Below are 20,982 nucleotides of genomic sequence, written 5' to 3'. Positions count from 1 at the left end.
TCTTCCACAAAATATTAACAAATTGAATCCACTAATATATAAAGATAATTATACACCATAACCAACTGGGATTTATCCCAGATATGTAAGGCTGGTTCAACCTTCAAAAATAAATTAGTATAATCCATTACTTTAACAAACTAAAAAAGAAATTATATAAAATAGGTGCAGAAAAATAATTTTACAAAATACAATACCCATCTATGATAAAAATTCACAGTAAACTAGGAGGAAAGGGGAACGTCCTCAGCTTTATGAAGAATATATTTTAACAACCTTATAGCTAACATCATGATGAAATGCTAACTTAATGATGAAATGCTAGGTGCTTTTCCCCTAAGAACAGGGAAACAAGGAAAGGATGTTCCTCTTTTTTTAAACTCCTCTTCAGCATTGGGCTGGAAGTCCTAACTAATGCAATGAAACAAGAAAAGAAAAGAAAAAAGACTGGGAAAGAAGATATAAAATTGTCTTTTTTTGCAGATGACATAGTTGTCTATAAAGAAAAGCCCAAAGAATTAGTTAAAAAGACCAACAACCAGCCAGTTTCCTGTAAACTTCTCCCATTCAGATTTTTTTAAAAACACTAAAAGATTTAAGGAGCTACATTAAATGTTAAGTGGGTCAAATGGTTATTTTGGGTCATTTTTACTTTTTTTTTTTTTTTGTGGTACGCGGGCCTCTCACTGTTGTGGCCTCTCCTGTTGCGGAGCACAGGCTCCGGACACGCAGGCTCAGCGGCCATGGCTCACGGGCCCAGCCGCTCTGCAGCGTGTGGGATCTTCCCGGACCGGGGCACGAACCCGTGTCCCCTGCATCGACAGGCGGACTCTCAACCACTGCGCCACCAGGGAAGCCCCATTTTTACTTTTATGTATTTCCAGGTGTTCTACAGTGAGCTTATTTAGGGGTTAAAAGTTATCTTTAACATTATATTTTTAAAATAAAATGACAAACCACAAACTGGGCAGATGTTAGCAGTAAAATAGGGCAGAGAAAAATTTAATGTCTGCAACACATAAAGAACTCTACAATTTTTTTAAATGACCCCCAGAATACACGGGCAAAGGACATGATCAAGCAACATGTAGAATATTGCAGATAGCTGGTAAACAAATAACAAAAAGAATATTCAACCTCACTGGTAGTCAAGCATATATACATTTTAAGATACCAGATTGTCCATCAAATTAATGAAGAATTTACAAAATAATATTCTGTGCTAGGATGAATTCAATGAAATAGATTCTAATTTTATACATTGCTTGTGGAATGTTAATTATTGGAGCCTTTCTGGAAATTGACTTCACTTTATGACCAAATAATGCTACATTTCAGACTCTATTCCAGGGGTGGAAATGCAGAATGCATACAAAGACTACTGCACAAAGATGTTTCTCTCAGTGTGTTTATAATAGGGTAAAACTACATTCTGAAGAGAATCCATGAATTTTAAAATATTATACATAATATTTAATAAGCCATAATTGAAAAACATTAGTGACCTCTTAATACCTTTAATGGCTGTGCTATTGAGTAAGGACAACATATGTGATGCTTACATACCAACCTTATAATTCTATTATTCACATACTTAACTATTTGGCAGTGTCATCTGATGTTACAGACTGTAACATTCACTTATAGTCTAATAGGCATATAATAAATCCTATAAAGCAAAATTTTACTGTAAAGAAGACTTATAAAAATATAAATGTCTAGCATTAAGAAAATGATTAAATTATGGTACTGCAGAATGTTAGATGGAATATAATATGCAGCCATTGAACAATTTTGTTATGAAATATTTACAGTAACATGGTAAAATATTTATATTTCAAATAGAATCTTAAACATAAAACAGATATAGTTAGGGGCTTCCCTGGTGGCACAGTGGTTAGGAGTCTGCCTGCCAATGCAGGGGACGCGGGTTCAAGCGCTGGTCCAGGAGGATCCCACATGCTGCGGAGCAAATGGGCCCGTACGCTGCAGCTACTGAGCCTGCACTCTAGAACCCGCGAGCCACGACTGCTGAGGCCCGTGCACCTGGAGCCTGTGCGCCTGGAGCCCGTGCTCTGCAACAAGGGAAGCCACCACAATAAGAAGCCCGTGCACCACAACAAAGAGTGGCCCTTGCTCACCACAACTAGAGAAAAGCCTGCGCGCAGCAACAAAGACCCAACGCAGCCAAAAATAATATAAATAATTAAAAGAAAACAGATAAGTTTTATAAGTATGCTCCCACAAAAGAACTAGAAGGAAATATGCAAGTATATTTACAGTGTCATCTCTGTATGGTAGAATTATGGATTATTTACTTAATCTGGGGTTTTTTGTACTTCCAATACTTTTCAAATTTTTTAAAATTAACATTAATGTAACAACTTAGAGAAAGTTTAAGATAACCAACCATACCACATTTTTCCCCATTAAAACATTTTTTTAAAAGTGAGGTGTTCACAAATTGTGATGGAGTACAAACTCATAGAATTTTAACTATCTTGTTATATTCTGAACCTAAAAAAAAACACCTTCTTTATACTGTCTTTCCAGAAAGACCAAAAAATTCAAACAGCTTCTTTAGATGGCTGGGCAAATAGCATTAAATTGTAGTTTCTAAATAAGTGTTAATCTATCTAGAGTAATTCTAGACAGTTAAATGGGTTCACACACTAAGATCCTTTAGGTTTAGCAATTTAATGTTCAGGCCATAAGCTAATTATTCAGTGTCTGTTTACTTATAATTACACTATTCAGTATTACAGGGGAAAAGATCTCCGTAAAGGTCCCACATACATTTTATTGCACCTTAGTGATTATCCCATGTAAACATTGTTATATTTATTCATATGAAACAGAGGAATTGTTCAACTGGACTCACTACTATGATAAAGTATGACATTAAGCAAACTCAAGCATATTTTTATTTCATTGGAAACCATATATTTGCTTCTTCAAAAATGCTGTTTTGTTTGTCATATGTTTTTCAGGAATATTAAGTGGATCTATAATTGTCCCACCCATTAAATAAGATAACTCTGAAAGCCCTTAGTGCTCTATTTCATAATTATTAGATGCTTGATAAATGTTTATTGAATGAATGAGTGAATTAGGGAATGAAAGAATGAAAGGCACCGTCCTTCTTTCCTTTTCTTTTGAATCCAAACAAAGCTTAATATTAGTAACAAAAAAAAGGTGAATCAACTAAAGATTTAATTTTGTTTATACAGAGAGTAAAGTAATACATTGATAAATGTATTATGTGTTATATTACATATGATATAATTATATGCATATGTTAATTGAAATATAGAGTACATTTTAATTCTCACATCCTAAATTTTGTTTTAATATAGGGACCACGAGGACTGCAAGGTGATGCTGGACCTCCTGGAGAAATGGGTGCTGAGGTAATTTTTCTTGGGGCTCTTTCTTGTTAGTTCATCAATACTCAGTACTTTTTGTAAGACTCCTCTTAAAGTTAAGTTGATATCTTAGGTATATATATTTTGAAGAATAATTTTATAGTGTTTTGTTTCATATTCAGGAAATAAAACCTAAAATTCTATTAAAACCAGGGATGACTGTTGTATGAACCAAATTTTATGCATATAAAATTCCCTTAACAGTTCATTTAAATGACAGAACAAAAAGTGAATAAAACGTTCCCTTCAATGATTTAGAGTTAACTTTGATAACCCTTCACTCCATTATAGAAGAATATTGAAAAGTGACTCTTATTCAAGATATATTTTAGAATAATAAACCATACTTGTTATAATTATAAAATCCAATTACTTCATTTCTTTTGTTTGTTAACTTTAGTGCTAAAAAATTAGGCATAAATTCTCTCCTCCCTTGGCTTCTGTGAAACTGCTCCCTCTTGATTCTGCTTTTTACCTTCTGATTAGCCTCAGTCTTGATGGGAAGCTGTCCTTCCTCTTCCTCAGCTTACAATCATAGTATCACATAGACTTTAATTACCAGTATTATTCTGATAGCTCTAGCTTGATAGCTCTAACTGATGCCTCTCTCCTTGGGGCTCCAGTTATTGATTTCCTGTTGTCTTTTATGTATGCACCTAGGTATCCCACAAACATCTCAAATTCAAAATATATAAACCAAGCACATCGCTTTCCCACTGTTTTTCCTCTTTTTATTCTCATCTCACTGAAAGATATCCCTTATGCCCAGTAACCCCAAACTGAGAGTCATCCTAGACTCCCCTTCCTTCAATCAGCTCTTTTCCCTGTGAATAAGCTCCCACTAATGTCTCACCTCCATCCTTTCCTTTCCGTCCCCATTGCCGGTGCTCCAGTCCTCTGCTCTAATTCCATGTCTCCTCCAACTGCCATTATTCCTTAGCTACTTGTGGCCAGTTTACCTTTGTCATATCATTCTTGTCCTTGAAATTTTTCAGTGGCTCTCATAGCCTTTAATAAAATGCCAATTTCTTAACATGATAATGTCCTGCATTGTCTAATGTCTGCAGACCTTTTCAACCACATTCCAATACAACTTTTCTCCTCCTCTAATTCCACGATTATGCCATGCTTTCTTGCTGTGTACTGTGTATCCACTGGGAGTCCAAGGGTGGCTGAGATATGGTCCCTGACTCCTTTAGCAGTTTATAATCTATTCCAGAAGATAATCATGTAAAAGCTCATTATACTTCTGTTAGACCCAATGATGGAGACATTCACAGGGCATTATAAGAGTACAGCAATGGGTATGTAACCTTACCTGGATAAGGGGAAAAAGACTTGTCTCCATTGAGGCAGGAGGAGGGTAATGAGTTTTAAGGAATGAGTATGAGTTAGCCATATGAAAAGAGGGAATAAGGATATGGCGATTCCAGAAAAAGGGGTAGTATGAGTAGGAACATGCAAACATGAGGCCGTATGGATTCTTTGATGCTTAAAGTCAAAACAAGGAGTGATGATAGATGAAATTACAGAGAAATGGTTAGATCAAACGAAAAATCTTATATACTCTGTTAAGAAGCTTGAACTTTTCATCTTACGGGCTACAGTAAGTCATTGTGAGGTAGGCATAGGGCAATGATAAAGTCAGATTTGTATTTTTGGAAGATCATTTTAGCAGTCTCAGGGAAGATGTATTTGAGAAGACAAGAGTGCAGACATATATACCTTCTAAAAGGCTGTTACACTCAACTAGTTAAGAAACAATGGAGGTCCGAACTAAAGTAGTCAGCATAAGTAAGAAGGGGATGTATTTGAGAAATGTTTGTTACATAAATTCTGGAGAACCTGCATATTTGTGGGATATGGAAAGTAAATGGGAAAGAGAAGTCAAAAATTATTTCCAGAGTTCAACAGGATGGATGGCAATATCCTTTCCTGAGACAAGAAAAGAAGAATGTTAGTCATAATCTGCCTCTCTGCCCAAGGTAAATGGTTAACAGGTAGCAGACCTTGGCTTTAAATCCACATCTGATTCAAAAGCCAATGCTGAAAACCTATACTATGCCACATCCATCCTCTGAGTCTACAAAAAGCAGAGGAAAGTCATACCTCATAACTTGACATTTTTTTTTTAACAGGGTAGGAGACAAGAATCTGTCATGATAAGGAGTAGGGGTTGAGCATATTTTCTATTGAGGAAAATATGCTGGTTTAGAATAGTGGTTGAGGATAATGGAAGAGGGAAATGACTAAAGACATGTAAAAGCAGATATACCTTATTAAAAGTAAAACTGAAGTAGGAGACTTTGAATTTGCATTATATTAATAATAATGATGTTAATACTAGGTAACAACTTCAGAGAACTTTCTATGTTCCTAGCAGTATTTATGTACTGTACCATATTAATGAATTCTCACAATACCCCATGAGGTAATGCAATTATCCTCATTCTACAGATGAGGAAACTAAGCCATGAAATGGTTAAGCAACTTGTTCAAGAGCAATAGCTGTGCAATAGTAGTGCAATAGCAATAGTAGTGGTAGAGCCCACATTTAAATTTAGGCAGTCTCTCTCTGCAACCCATTCTCTTAGTCACTATGCCTCTCAATATGTAATGAAGCCACTTTGCACAAGAGTGTAATTTTTCCATTGATGTTCAACTGGGAATAGAAATGGAGAAGGCAATTTAAAGTGCTAATCCAAGATTGGCATAAGAAAAGAGATACCACAGAGATCAGAAGATCAACTATTGGATTTAGCCTAAGAATAAAAGAAGCCGAGAGGAGCTGACAGATTGGGCGAAACTGGGGAATAGACGAGGTCTAGGGAATTAAAAGCAATTTTGATGTGGAAGAAGTCCTGAGAGAGTTGGAATTCTCTCTTGAGAGATAATTTTAACCTTAGGTTAGGATATTAAATTCTATCATTTCTGAGGCAGAGCAGAAACTCAGGCAGTCTCACTTCGTAGTCCTTCCTCTTAAGTACTGTAATACACTGCCTCTTATAACAGTAAAGTCACAAAGGTAACCAACAGAAAATTTTAAATAATATAACTATTTAAAAATTGGTGAAATGATGATAAAAAGGAGGGAGTTTTAAGGGAACTAAACTTTTAGCAAGGTAATACATCAAGAATTAGAGGTAGATTTCTTGGTTATAGAAATAACCATTAAGAGAACTAAAAACAAATTGTTTTATAAAGTAGTTGCCTCTGAGGAATGGGGCTGGGGCTTTTCATTATAAGTCCATCTGTACTATTATGCCTGTATAGCTTTTATTTTGGAAAAAGCAAAGCGAGTCTGGATTGTGGAAGCTGAGTCAAAATGGAAAATTGAACTTCTCATCTAAAATACTGTAGCAACGTAAGAGATATTTTAATCTCTAATAATTATTAGGAAGGTTATCACCCATGGATCAGAACTATTGAGGAATCCCTGGAAGACAGAAAGCAAACAGGAAACTTCTGGTCAAGATAGTATCATAGGTTAATGGCTTTAAACTACCCCTCTACTCTGAAAACATGGGGATTATAGAATGCATATGTATGTATTTATAATTGTGTGTGTATAAGTACACATACATACATACACACACATAGAGTAAGAGAAGAGAGTGAGGAAGTAGAGAAGGGAGAGGCAGGCAGAATATTCTCAACAACAAGATAAATGTCTCCAAGAGAAAAAATAAATAAAACAATACAACAGCAATTATAGGAGCTCGAAGCTTATAAATAGCCAGAGGTTGCAAGAAGTTATATGTTTTCAAGATAAAAGCTTCAACCAAAATCTTCCCAACTGGACCCACCCATGAAAGGGGCGTGGGAAAAAAATGCCGTATATATATAATTCATATCTTCTTTGTGTGTTATATTTTATAAAACCAATAAAGAAAATGGAATTTTTTTCAAGAAGTGTATTCCAAGAGGGATCAACATAAATAGATGGGAAGAATAAAAAGTGAAAAACACAGAGAATAGTAAGGGTATGAGGGTAGAAAATTAGAAGAGGAAATGGGAAGTAGTTTGTCTTGACCAAAGATTAAAGGACAAGAGGAAGGATTAGAAGAAACTGGTCTAAGCAGTCCTGATTTCTGGTGATGTTGTTTTAGCATTTGAACTGTTAAACGGTCCCAGAAATTATCTGGTCTTACGCCATGATATTTATAAAGGAGCAGCAAAAATCCTTTCCTGGACATAGATATCCCATCCTTGGACTGAAAATTACTTCCATCTTCTTATGAGGTTGTTATTGCCTTTATGTTGGTGAAGGAATGTTTACAAACAATGTGTCAAATCATTCTATTCTAGGGACCTTCAGGTATTGAGGGAGAATCTGGTCTGCAAGGAGAGCCAGGTGCAAAGGTAACCTTCCTAAATAGTAAAGGAGGTCTCTAAACTTTCACCATTGACTCCCCGATGTTTGCAATATTTTGGCAAACAGCCACCATCTTGGAAGCAGGTAAAGGACAGCAGATAAAAATGGATAGTGTTCTCAAATGAGTCAGAATAAAATATTACTGAGAAAAAAATATTATTTGTCTCTCTATATATGCAGATAAGTATGTGTGTGTATATCTATACACACACACATATATATATATACGGTTATATATGGGAGGGAATACAAATGAAAAAGCAAAATATTATAAATAAATTAATCTGAAGAAAAGGAAAAAATAGTGTTTTGGAACTCCTGTCTTCATGATATACCCTCCATAACTATTAGACATGCAGTTTTAGTAGAAAAGAGTTTAATCTTTCCCTTTGTTTCTTCAGGGAGATGTTGGACCTGCAGGCAGTGTTGGAGTGACTGGGGAGCCAGGGTTACGGGTACGTGCCTACTAGAAACCATTTTAATGCACTGGCCCTCCTATTTTAGAGACTCAAGCCTCAGCCTAAAGACTTCAAAGATTGTATAATAAACTTTTCTGGTGCATTATAGAAAATATTTGTCTTTATTTTATAATTTCAAAAGCTGCATGCTAAACCCTGTTCACATTGTAATTTAGTAGCATTGAGAGTCCTAACCACACACATCCTTTTTCTCAGAATCAGATGTACTCAGCAGAATCCTTGCCAAATGTGTGGAGTCACTGTGATTGTCACTAATGTTGGCATGAAGAAGAAATTCACAAATACTAGTGATCAACTCTTATGCTATTTCCGGACCTAACAAGACAGACAGACATTGAAATCTAAATTGTGTTTAGAAAAACAGCAACAAAAAACTAGAGTCATGCCAGGTTAACAACATTCAAAGAAATAATTGTAGATTTTTGTAGACAAACACAATTGTAGATAATTGTGTTGAGGTAGCTTACAGAAGTTATTCTAATATAGACAGTGGTTAATTTAAGCTGTGGTAAGTTTTTTTCCAAGATAACAGGGACCAAGATAATTTTAAGAGACATTTGTTTACTGAAAGGTAAAGTTGGGAGATGTATTTTGCATTCGATTTCTTTCTTGTTCATTTTCCTTTTTTTTTCAGGGGGGTGGGAAGTATGAGGTCAGGGTAATGGAAGTGTCAGCAGTTGGAGCAATGAGCAACTGTGAAGACACACTGATTAATTTACTTGTAAATAGTTCAGGTGGCAAGAGAGCCAGTACTTCTTGAATAGCTTCATAAATTGTGGCTCTACATTTCTACAAGTTCTGTGTCTAGAAGACAGCTTCCAAATATACCAGGGCCTTGATAGTCACCTCTTCTCTGTAAGGGAGAAAATACAGACCTTAAAAATCCGGTACACTGATTTTAACTGAATTAAGTCGTATTAATCCATGTAAATTAAGAAAAGCAAGATACTATAATTTTATGAAATTCAGTATTTACAGTCTTTGAACTAAGAAACATAGGTATAGCTGTCTAAATATCCAAAGCTATCAAATGAATACATATTACCTTTAATTATCTAAAAGTTATTAATATTCTGAGACCATCTTGTGTTTGAATAACAGTGCTATGACTCTTTAAATCATCTTCAGAGTTATTCCAGGCAAATTAAATCATGTTCATTATACTTTCAAATACTCCTTATAAATAAAGTAGAAGTAGGAATAAATGTATATAAACCTGCTACTTCTATAGATACCAGGGGCAAAAAATGAATTTAGATAAATGATTTTAGCGAAATAATAAATCTTACATTTCTGCTACCAAATAGGGTGAACCAGGAGCTGCTGGAGAAGAAGGTCTCCAGGGTAAAGATGGAATAAAGGTAAATTATACTCTTAACATTATGATTAAGGTAGATGTTTTTGAGAAATCTTTCAAATATTAAACGTAATTTTTTATGTGGCAACAAAAATCTCTTATTGCGTGGCATAATTATTTTACTACTTTCCCTTTCTCAAAAAGTTTTACTGTGTTACAGGGGAACCCAGGAGGAAGGGGACTTCCTGGAGAGGATGGAGAAAAAGGAGAGACAGGCTTACCAGGGACCACAGGGTCCCTGGGCGGACCAGGTGTAATGGGTCCTCCGGTGAGTACTGCTGGGTTCAATACTCACTGAACTCAGTCCTCTACACACCCACACCCACACACACAAGTGTGAGCCATACACACACATTCTTGTCTCCCTTATATGTCCATTTGGTATTTGAAGGTGTGGAACTATGGCTTGAGTAAAGAACAAACCAGGGACTAATTATCAGCCTTCCTAACATCCAAGGAAAAAAGATACTTTTCCCATGTGTCACACATGCTATTGAACTTCTTCATTTTTTTCTCACTTTATTGCGACATAATTGACATGTATTATATAAGTTATATAAGTTTACAGTGCATGACCTGTTGATTTTTTGTGCACAAATATTGCTAAATGATTCCCATAGTAAGTTCAGTTAGCACATCTATCACCTCACACAGTTGCCCTTTTGTGTGTGGTGAGAATTTTTAAGAGTTACTGTCTTAGCATCTTTCAGGTACACAATACAGTGTTGTTAACTATAGTCACCATGCTGTACATTAGATCTCCAGAACTTATTCATCTTATAACTGGAAATTTGTACCCTTTGACCACCTTCACCTATTTTCCCCATCTCTTCATCCCTGGCAACACCAAACAACTCTGTTTCTATGAGTTCTTATGAGTTTCGTTAGGTAACACATATTCATGAGATCATACAGTATTTGTGTTTCTCTGACTTATTTCACAAGCATAATGCTTTCAAGGTCTATCCATGTTGTTTCAAATGGCAGAATTTCCTTCTGTTTATGACTGAATAATATTACATTGTATACATAGAGAACATATATGTGTGTGTGTATATGATCACATTTTTTCAAATATTAGTTGACCTTATATGCATGGGTTTATCTCTGGGCTCTTGATTCTGTTCTTTTGGTCTATATGTCTGTTTTAATGCTGGTACCGTACTGTTTTGGTTAATATAGTTTTGTATTGATAAAGTCTGAAATTAGGAAGTGTGATGCCTCCAGCCTTGTTCTTCTTAAGATTGTTTTAGCTATTTGGTGTCTTTTATGGTTCAATGAAAATTTTAGAATTGCTTTTTTCTATTTTGATAAAAAAAACCTGCCTGGAATCTTGATAGGGATTATACTGAATCTATAGATTGCTTTGGATAGTACGCACATTTTAACAATATGTGAAAATGAGATTTTTTCCACTTATTTGTATTTTCTTGAGTTTCTTTCATCAGTGTCTTCTAGTTTTCAGTGTATAGATATTTTACCTCCTGGGTTATATTTATTCTAAGTATTTTATTGATTTTGATACTATTATAAATGGGATTATTTTCTTTATTTCTTTTTCAGATAATTTGTTGTTAGTGTGTGGAAATATGACTGGGTTTTAGTAGGTTGATTTTGTATCCTGCAACTTTATTGAAATCATTTATTAATGCTAACAGTTTTGTGGTACAGTCTTCAGAGTTTTCTGTATATTAAGATGTCACCTGCAAATAGACATGGTTTTACTTCTTCCTTTCTAACTTGGATGCCTTTTATTTCTTTTTCTTGCCCAATTGCTCAAGCTTGGACTTCCAGTCACACTTGCCATGTTCCTGATCTTGGAGGAAAAGCTTTTTTTGAGTATGATGTTAGCTGTGGGTTTTTCATATATGGCTTTTATTACGTTGAGGTACATTCCTTCTATACCCAATTTGTTGAGACGTTTTATCATGAAATGTTGTTGAATTTTTTCCAGGCCTTTTCTGCATTTATTCAGCTGATCGTATGTTTTTTTCTTTAATTCTGGGAATGTGGTACATCACATTGACTGATTTGCAGATTTTTGAGTCATCTTTGCATACCTGGAATAAATCCCACTTGATCATGGTGTGTGGTCCTTTTAATATGCTATTGAATTCAGTTTGCTAGTATTTTGTTGAGAATTTTTGCATCTCTATTTGTCAGGGATATTGGCTGGCCTGAATTTTTTTTTCTTGTAGTATCCTTATCTGGCTTGGCATCAGAGTAATGCTGGCCTTGTAAAATGTCTTTGGGTGTATTCCTTCTTCAAAATTTTGGGAAAATTTGAGAAAGTTTAGCATTAATTCTTCTTTAAATGTTTGATATGATTCAGCAGTGAAACCATTTGGTCCTGGGCTTTTCTTTGTTGAGAGGTTTTTCACTACTGATTCAATCTCCTTAGTCATTGGTCTTTATAGATTTTCTATTTCTTCATGATTCAGTCTTGGTAGGTAGTATCTTTCTATTTCTCCATTTCTTCTAGGTTTTCAATTTGCTGGCAAATAATTGTATGTAGTAGTCTCTTATGATCCTTTTTCTTTTTGTGGTATCCTTTATGTCTCCTCTTTCATTTCTAACTTTGAGTCCTCTCGGTGAGTTTGGCTAAAGGTTTGTCAATTTTGTTTATCATTTTTTTTCTGACAGTTCAGATAATTTTTTTTTCATATTGTTAAGTCCATAAGCTTTATTTTTTAAACATCTTTATTGGCATATAATTGCTTTACAATGGTGTGTTAGTTTCTGACATATAACAAAGTGAATCAGCTATACATATACATATATCCCCATATCTCCTCCCTCTTCCATCTCCCTTCCACCCTCCCTATCCCACCCCTCTAGGTGGTCACAAAGCACCGAGCTGACCTCCCTGTGCTATGTGGCTGCTTCCCACTAGCTATCTGTTTTACATTTGGTAGTGTATATTTGTCCATGCCACTCTCTCACTTTTTCACAGCTTACCCTTCCCCCTCCCCATGTCCTCAAGTCCATTCTCTACATCTACATCTTTATTCCTGTCCTGCCCCTAGGTTCTTCAGAACCATTTTTTTTTTTAGATTCCATATATATGTGTTAACATACGGTATTTGTTTCTCTCTTTCTGACTTACTTCACTCTGTATGACAGACTCTAGGTCCATCCACCTCACTTCAAATAACTCAATTTCGTTTCTTTTAATGGCTGAGTAATATTCCATTGTATATATGTGCCACATCTTCTTTATCCATTCATCTGTCGATGGACACTTAGGTTGCTTCCATGTCCTGGCTATTGTAAATACAGATGCAAAAATAGTTCTAAAAGGGAAGTTCATAGTGATAAATTCCACATTAGAAAAAGGGAAAGACCTCAAATAAGTAACCTAACTTTACTCTTCAAGGAAGTGGAAAAAGAAGAACAAAACAAGGCCAAAGTTAGCAAGAAGGAAGTGATAAAGATTAGAGCAGGAATAAGTGAAATAGAGGATAGGAAAACAATAGAAAAAATTAATAAGAGTTGGTTTTTAAAAATGATAAACATTGGAAGTTGTACACCATCATTCACACTGTAAGACCCTAACATGAAACTGTAGCCAAAAGGTCTAACAGCACTGTTGGGTGTATAGGCATGTACATACATGGCCACTCTGTCTGCAAGATGCTTTAGTGGAATGTTATATCCAAAGTTAGATCTAAAGTTGGAAGCCTCTTCTCTTGTAATGTCTGCTAAAGAACAAGCATCTGCCAACAAACCTACTACTGCCATTCCAACATGCCAATCAACATTAAAAAGTCATTTGTGGGCTTCCCTGGTGGCGCAGTGGTTGAGAGTCTGCCTGCTGATGCAGGGGCCCCGGTTCATGCCCGGTCCGGGAAGATCCCACATGCCGTGGAGCGGCTGGGCCCGTGAGCCATGGCCGCTGAGCCTGCGCGTCCGGAGCCTGTGCTCCGCAACGGGAGAGGCCACAGCAGTGAGAGGCCCTCGTACCGCAAAAAAAAAAAAAAAAAAAGTCGTTTGTTAGCACCTTCTTCATAAAATTTAGAAAGGACTAATTTTTCTACCCCAAAGACAGCGCCATCTTTACATCTGATTCCAATAGCTGTACCACTATTTTCCACAGGCTTCATAGCATACTCAACTTGAAAAACTCTCCCATCAGGAGAGAATGTAGAGACTGACAGGTCATACCCAGTGCCGATTGAGCTCATCGTGCTAAAACCACTGGGACACCTAGGGCTTCAGGGTCTGAGGAATATTTTTTAATTTCCATGTATTTGTGAGTTTTATAACTTTTCTCTCCTGTTGTTGATTTCTAGTTTCATACCATTGTGGCTGGAAAGTTACTTGATATAATTTCTATCTAACTGTATTTATAGAGACTTGTATTGTGGCCTTACATATGATCTATCTACAGAAATGTTCCATGTGAACATTTTTTGAGAAGAATGTGTATTCTGCTACTGTTGGATGGAATGTTCTTTATATGTCCATTACGTCTGTTTGGCCTGTAGTGTTGTTCAAATCTTCTGTTTCCTTATTAATTTTCTGTCTGGAAGATGTAGCCATTTTAGAGAGTAGGATATTAAAGTCCCCAAACAAGATAGTATTGCTGCTGATTTCTCCTTTTGTTTCTGTTAGTATTTACTTTATATATTTAGATACTCCAAAGTTTGGCACATAAATATTTATAATTATTGTATATTATCAATTAATTGACCCATTTATCATTATTAATGACCTTCCTTATCTCTTGTTACTGTTTTCAGCTTAAAATCTATTTTATCTGATATAAGTATAGCTATCCCTGCTTTCTTTTTGTTATCATTTGCTTGAAATATCTTTCCTCATCCCTTCCCTCTCAGTCTTTGTGTGTCCTTCAAGCTTAAGTGAGTCTCCTGTAGGCAGCATATAGCTGGGTCTCTTTTTTTAAATCCTTTCAGCCATTCTGTCTTTTGATTGGATAAGTTAATCCATTTACAATTAAAGTAATTATTGGTAAGTAAGGACTTCCTATTGCCATTGTGCTCATTGTTTGCTGATTCTTTTACAGACTCTTACTTCATTGCTTCCTCACTTGCCCTTTTCCTTTGTGATTTTTGGACTTTTGTAGCAGTGTGCCTTGAATCCTTTATCATAATCTTGTGTATCTACTACACGTTTTTCCTTTGTGGCTCACATAAAATACATTACAATTCTAACACCATAGTTTAAGCAGATAAAATTTAACTTTGATATCTTACAGAAACTTTATGTGTTTAATTCTTTCTCCCCGCTCACATTTTAGGTTACTGATGTTACAGTTTAATCTTTTTGTATTCTTTATCCAATAACAAATTATTGTAGTTATGGTTATTTTTGTTGTTCTTGTTTTTGTTTATGTTTTTGTTTTCTAAAATAATGGGTTCATTGAGATGTAATTCACATATACCATAAAATTCACATGTTTAAAGTGTACAATTTAGTGGTTTATAGTACATTCACAAAGTTGTGCAATCGTTACGACTATCTAATTCCAGAACATTTTCATCATGCCAAAAACAAACCCTGTACCCATTACCAGTCATTCCCCATTCTCCCCTTCCCCTACCCTCTGGCAACCACTAATTTACTCTCTGTCTCTGTAGATTTTCCTATTCTGGACTATGATTAACCTTTTGAAGTGTAAAAAAGAATTCTTTCTTTCTTTCTTTTTTTTTTTTTTACAACCCACCCCCCGCCGCTTTCCCCCCTTGGTGTCCATACATATGTTCTCTATATCTGTGTCTCAATTTCTGCCCTGCAACCGGCTCACCTGTACCATTTTTCTAGGTTCCACATATATGCATTAATATACAATATTTGTTTTTCTCTTTCTGACTTACTTCACTCTGTATGACAGTCTCTAGATCCATCCATGTCTCTACAAATGACCCAATTTCGTTCCTTTTTATGGCTGAATAATATTCCATCGTATATATGTACCACATCTTCTTTATCCATTCGTCTGTCGACGGGCATTTAGGTTGTTGCCATGACCTGGCTATTGTAAATAGTGCTGCAATGAACATTGGGGTGCATGTGTCTTTTTATTTTAATTTAATTTATTTTTTTATACAGATTATTATTAGTCATCCATTTTATACACATCAGTGTATACATGTCAATCCCAATCTCCCAATTCATCATACCACGACCCCCCAGCCCTGCTGCTTTTCACATGTGTCTTTTTGAATTATGGTTTTCCTAGGGTATATGTCCAGTAGTGAGATTGCTGCATCATATGATAGTTCTATTTTTAGTTCTTTAAGGAACCTCCATACTGTTCTCCATAGTGGCTGTATCAATTTACATTCCCAACAGTGCAAGAGGGTTCCCTTTTCCCCACACCCTCTCCAGTATTTGTTGTTTGTAGATTTTCTGATGATGCCCATTCTAACTGGTGTGAGGTGATACCTCATTGTAGTTTTCATCTGCATTTCTCTAATAATTAGTGATGCTGAGCAGCTCTTCATGTGCTTCTTGGCCATCTGTATGTCTTCTTTGGAGAAATGTCTGTTTAGGTCTGCTGCCCATTTTTGAATTGGGTTGTTTGTTTTTTTAATATTGAGCAGCATGAGCTGTTTATATATTTTGGAGATTAATCCTTTGTCTGTTGATTCATTTGCAAATATTTTCTCCCATTTTGAGGGTTGTTTTTTCATCTTGTTTATGGTTTCCTTTGCTGTGCAACAGCTTTGAAGTTTCAATAGGTCCCATTTCTTTATTTTTCTTTTTATTTCCATTACTCTAGGAGGTGGATCAAAAAAGATCTTGTGGTGACTTATGTCAAAGAGTGTTCTTCCTATGTTTTCCTCTAAGAGTTTTATAGTGTCTGGTCTTACATTTAGGTTTCTAATCCATTTTGAGTTTATTTTTGTGTATGGTGATAAGGAGTGTTCTGTCCAGTTTTCCCAGCACCACTTGTTGAAGAGACTGTCTTTCCTCCATTGTATATCCTTGCCTCCTTTGTCATAGATTAGTTGACCATAAGTGAGTGGGTTTATCTCTGGGCTTTCTATCTTGTTCCATTGATCTATATTTCTGTTTTTGTGCCAGTACCATATTGTCTTGATTACTGTAGCTCTGTAGTATAGTCTGAAATCAGGGAGTCGGATTCCTCCAGCTCCGTTTTTTTCACTCAAGACTGCTTTAGCTATTTGGGGTCTTTTATGTCTCCATACAAATTTTAAGATTTTTTGTTCTAGTTCCGTAAAAAATGCCATTGGTAATTTAATAGGGATTGCATTGAATCTGTAGATTGCTTTGGGTAGTATAGTCACTTTCACAATATTGATTCTTCCAATCCAAGAACCTGGTATATCTCTCCATCTGTTGGTATCATCTTTAATTTCTTTCATTAGTGTCATAGTTTTCTGCATACAGGTCTTTTGTCTCCCTAGGTAAGTTTATTCCTAGGTATTTTATTCTTTTTTTTTTTTTTTTTTTTTTTTTTGCTGTACGCAGGCCTCTCACTGCTGTGGCCTCTTCCGTCGTGGAGCACAGGCTCCGGATGCGCAGGCTCAGTGGCCACAGCTCACGGGCCCAACCTCTCCGCGGCATGTGGGATCTTCCCAGACCAGGGCACGAACCCGTGTCCCCTGCATCGGCAGGCAGACTCTCAACCACTGCGCCACCAGGGAAGCCCAATTCTTTTTGTTGCAGTGGTAAATGGGAGTGTTTCCTTAATTTCTCTTTCAGATTTTTCATCATTAGTGTATAGGAATGCAAGAGATTTCTGTGCATTAATTTTGTATCCTGCAACTTTACCAAATTCATTGATTAGCTCTAGTAGTTTTCTGGTGGCATCTTTAGGATTCTCTCTCTATAGTATCATGTCATCTGCAAACAGTTACAGTTTTACTTCTTCTTTTCCAATTTGTATCCATTTTATTTCTTTTTCTTCTCTGATTGCCATGGCTAGGACTTGCAAAACTATGTTGAACAGTAGGGGTGAGAGTGGACATCCTTGTCTTGTTCCTGATCTTAGAGGAAATGCTTTCAGTTTTTCACCATTGAGAATGATGTTTGCTATGAGTTTGTCATATATGGCCTTTATTATGTTGAGCTAGATTCCCTCTATACCCAAATATGAGAATTTTTATCATAAATGGGTGTTGAATTTTGTCAGAAGCTTTTTCTGCATCTACTGAGATGATCATATGGTTTTCCTTCTTCAGTTTGTTAATATGGTGTATCACATTGATTGATTTGCATATATTGAAAAATCCTTGCATGCCTGGGGTAAACCCCCCTCGATCATGGTGTATGATCCTTTTAATGTGTTGTTGGATTCTGTTTGCTAGTATTTTCTTGAGGATTCTTGCCTCTATATTCATCAGTGATATTGTTGTGTAATTTTCTTTTTTTGTAGTATCTTTGTCTGGTTTTGGTATCAGGGTGATGGTGGCCTCATAGAATGAGTTTGGGAGTGTTCCTTCCTCTGCAAATTTTTGGAAGAGTTTGAGAAGGATGGGTGTTAGCTCTTCTCTAAACGTTTGATAGAATTCACGTGTGAAGCCATCTGGTCCTGGACTTTTGTTTGTTGGAAGATTCTTAATCACAGTTTCAATTTCATGACTTGTGATTGGTCTGTTCATATTTTCTATTTCTTCCTTGTTCAGTCTTGGAAGGTTATATCTTTCTAAGAATCTGTCCATATCTTCCAAGTTGTCTATTTTATTGGCAGAGTGTTGATTGTAGTAGTCTCTTAGGATGCTTTGTATTTCTGCGGTCTGTTTAAACTTCTCCTTTTTCATTTCAATTTTATTGATTTGAGTCCTCTCCCTCTTATTCTTCATGAGTCTGGCTAATGGTTTATCAATTTTGTTTATCTTCACAAAGAACCGGGTTTAAGTTCTACTGATCTTTTCTTTTGTTTTCTTTGTTTCTATTTCATTTAATTCTGCTCTGATCTTTATGATTTCTTTCCTTCTGCTAACTTTGGGTTTTGTTTGTTCTTATTTCTCTAGTTCCTTTACGAGTAAGGTTAGATTGTTTATTTGAGATTTTTCTTGTTTCTTGAGGTAGGCTTGTATAGCTATAAACTTCCCTCTTAGAACTGCTTTTGCCACATCCCAGAGGTTTTGGATCATCGTGTTTTCATTGTCATTTGTCTCTAGGTATTTTTTGATTTCTTCAGTTACCTCTTGGTTTAGTAATATATTGTTTAGCCTCCATGTGTTTGTATTTTTTACAGATCTTCTCCTGTAATTGATTTCTATTCTCATAGCCTTGTGGTCAGAAAAGATGCTTGATATGATTTCAACTTTCTTAAATTTACTGAGGCTTGATTTATGACCCAACATGTGATCTATCCTGGAGAATGATCTGTGCAGACTTGAGAAGAAAGTGTAATCTGCTGTTTTTGGATGGAATGTCTTATAAATATCAACTAAATCTCTCTGGTGTGTTGTGTCATTTAACGCTTGTGTTTCCTTATTAATTTTCTGTTTGTATGATCTGTCCATTGGTTTGAGTGAGGTGTTAAAGTCCCCCACTATTATTGTGTTATTGTCGATTTCCTCTTTTAGAGATGTTAGCTGTTGCCTTATGTATTGAGGTGCTCCTATGTTGGGTGCATATATATTTATAATTGTTATATCTTCTTCTTGGATTGATCCCTTGATCATTATATAGTGTCCTTCCTTGTCTCTTGTAACATTTTAAAGTCTATTTTATCTGATAAGAGTATTGCTGCTCCAGCTTTCTTTTGATTTCCATTTGCATGGAATATCTTTTTCCATCCCCTCACTTTCAGTCTGTATGTGTCCCTAGGTCTGAAGTGGGTCTCTTGTAGACAGCATGTATATATAGGTCTTGTTTTTGTATCCATTCAGCAAGCCTGTGTCTTTTGGTTGGAGCATTTAATCCATTCACGTTTAAGGTAATTATCCATATGTATGTTCCTGTTACCATTTTCTTAATTGTTTTGGGTTTGTTTTTGTAGGTCCTTTCCTTCTCTTGTGTTTCCCACTTAGAGAAGTTCCTTTAGCATTTGTTTTAGAGCTGGTTTACTGGTGCTGAATTCTGTTAGCCTTTGCCTGTCTGTAAAGCTTTTGATTTCTCCATCGAATCTGAATGAGATCCTTGCTGTGTAGAGTAATCTTGGTTTTAGATTCTTCCCTTTCATTACTTTAAGTGTATCATGCCACTCCCTTCTGGCTTGTAGAGTTTCTGCTGAGAAATCAGCTGTTAACCTTATGGGAGTTCCCTTGTATGTTATTTGTTATTTTTCCCTTGCTGCTTTCAATAATTTTTCTTTGCCTTTAATTTTTGCCAATTTGATTACTGTGTGTCTAGGCATGTTTCTCCTTGGATTTATCCTGTATGGGATTCTCTGCGCTTCCTGGACTTGGGTGGCTATTTCCTTTCCCATGTTAGGGAAGTTTTCGACTATAATCTCTTCAAATATTTTCTTGGGTCCTTTCTCTCTCTCTTCTCCTTCTGGGACCCGTATAATGCAAATATTGTTGCATTTAATGTTGTCTCAGAAGGCTCTTAGACTGTCTTCATTTCTTTTCATTCTTTTTTCTTTATTCTGTTCCACAGCAGTGAATTCCACCATGCTGTCTTCCAGGTCACTTCTGCCTCAGTTATTCTGATATTGATTCCTTCTAGTGTATTTTTCACTTCAGTTATTGTATTGTTCATCTCTGTTTGTTTGTTCTTTAATTCTTCTAGATCTTTGTTAAATATTTCTTGCATCTTCTTTTTTTTTTTTTTTTTTGCGGTACGCGGGCCTCTCACTGCTGTGGCCGCTCCCGTTGCGGAGCACAGGCTCCGGACGCGCAGGCCGAGCGGCCATGGCTCACGGGCCCAGCCGCTCCGCGGCATGTGGGATCCTCCCAGACCGGGGCACGAACCCGCGTCCCCTGCATCGGCAGGCAGACTCCCAACCACTGCGCCACCAGGGAAGCCCTCTTGCATCTTCTTGATCTTTGCCTCCATTCTTTTTCCGAGGTCCTGGATCATCTTCACTATCATTATTCTGAATTCTTTTTCTGGTAGGTTGCCTATCTCCACTTCATTTAGTTGTTTTTCTGGGGTTTTACCTTGTTCCTTCATCTGGTACATAGCCCTCTGACTTTTCATCTTGTCTATCTTTCTGTGAATGTGTTTTTTGTTCCACAGGCTGCAGGATTGTAGTTCTTTTTGCTTCTGCATCTGCCCTCTGGTAGATGAGGTGCTGGCTGTTGTTCTGGTGGTCAGAGCTCAGTAAAACTTTAATCCACTTGTCTGCTGATGGGTGGGGCTTGGTCCCCTCCCTGTTGGTTGTTTGGCCTGAGGCAACCCAACACTACACCTACCCAGGCTCTTTGGTGGGGCTAATGATGGACTCTGGGAGGGCTCATC

At 36.4% G+C, this 20,982-nt stretch overlaps 1 protein-coding gene and 1 long non-coding RNA gene across 5 annotated transcripts in view; one reads left to right on the top strand and one right to left on the bottom strand.

Annotated features, from left to right (window-relative positions):
• LOC137218932 (uncharacterized) overlaps window positions 1-20,982 on the bottom strand; it is a 213,334-nt gene that overhangs the window by 43,952 nt on the left and 148,400 nt on the right. The gene's annotated exons all lie outside the window — the stretch shown is intronic.
• The window catches only part of COL24A1 (collagen type XXIV alpha 1 chain), a 431,777-nt gene that overhangs the window by 303,631 nt on the left and 107,164 nt on the right, over window positions 1-20,982 (top strand). For all 4 annotated transcript variants that reach the window (XM_067726773.1, XM_067726774.1, XM_067726775.1 and 1 more), the window contains 5 exons: window positions 3,357-3,410; window positions 7,734-7,787; window positions 8,202-8,255; window positions 9,587-9,640; window positions 9,797-9,904. In XM_067726773.1, the coding sequence (XP_067582874.1) occupies window positions 3,357-3,410; window positions 7,734-7,787; window positions 8,202-8,255; window positions 9,587-9,640; window positions 9,797-9,904 (324 nt within the window). The remainder of the gene's footprint in view (window positions 1-3,356; window positions 3,411-7,733; window positions 7,788-8,201; window positions 8,256-9,586; window positions 9,641-9,796; window positions 9,905-20,982) is intronic.

This window comes from Pseudorca crassidens, chromosome 2, assembly GCF_039906515.1.
Source record: "Pseudorca crassidens isolate mPseCra1 chromosome 2, mPseCra1.hap1, whole genome shotgun sequence".
Classification (NCBI taxonomy): Eukaryota; Metazoa; Chordata; class Mammalia; order Artiodactyla; family Delphinidae; genus Pseudorca; species Pseudorca crassidens.
This window is presented reverse-complemented; position numbering and strand designations above follow the sequence as displayed.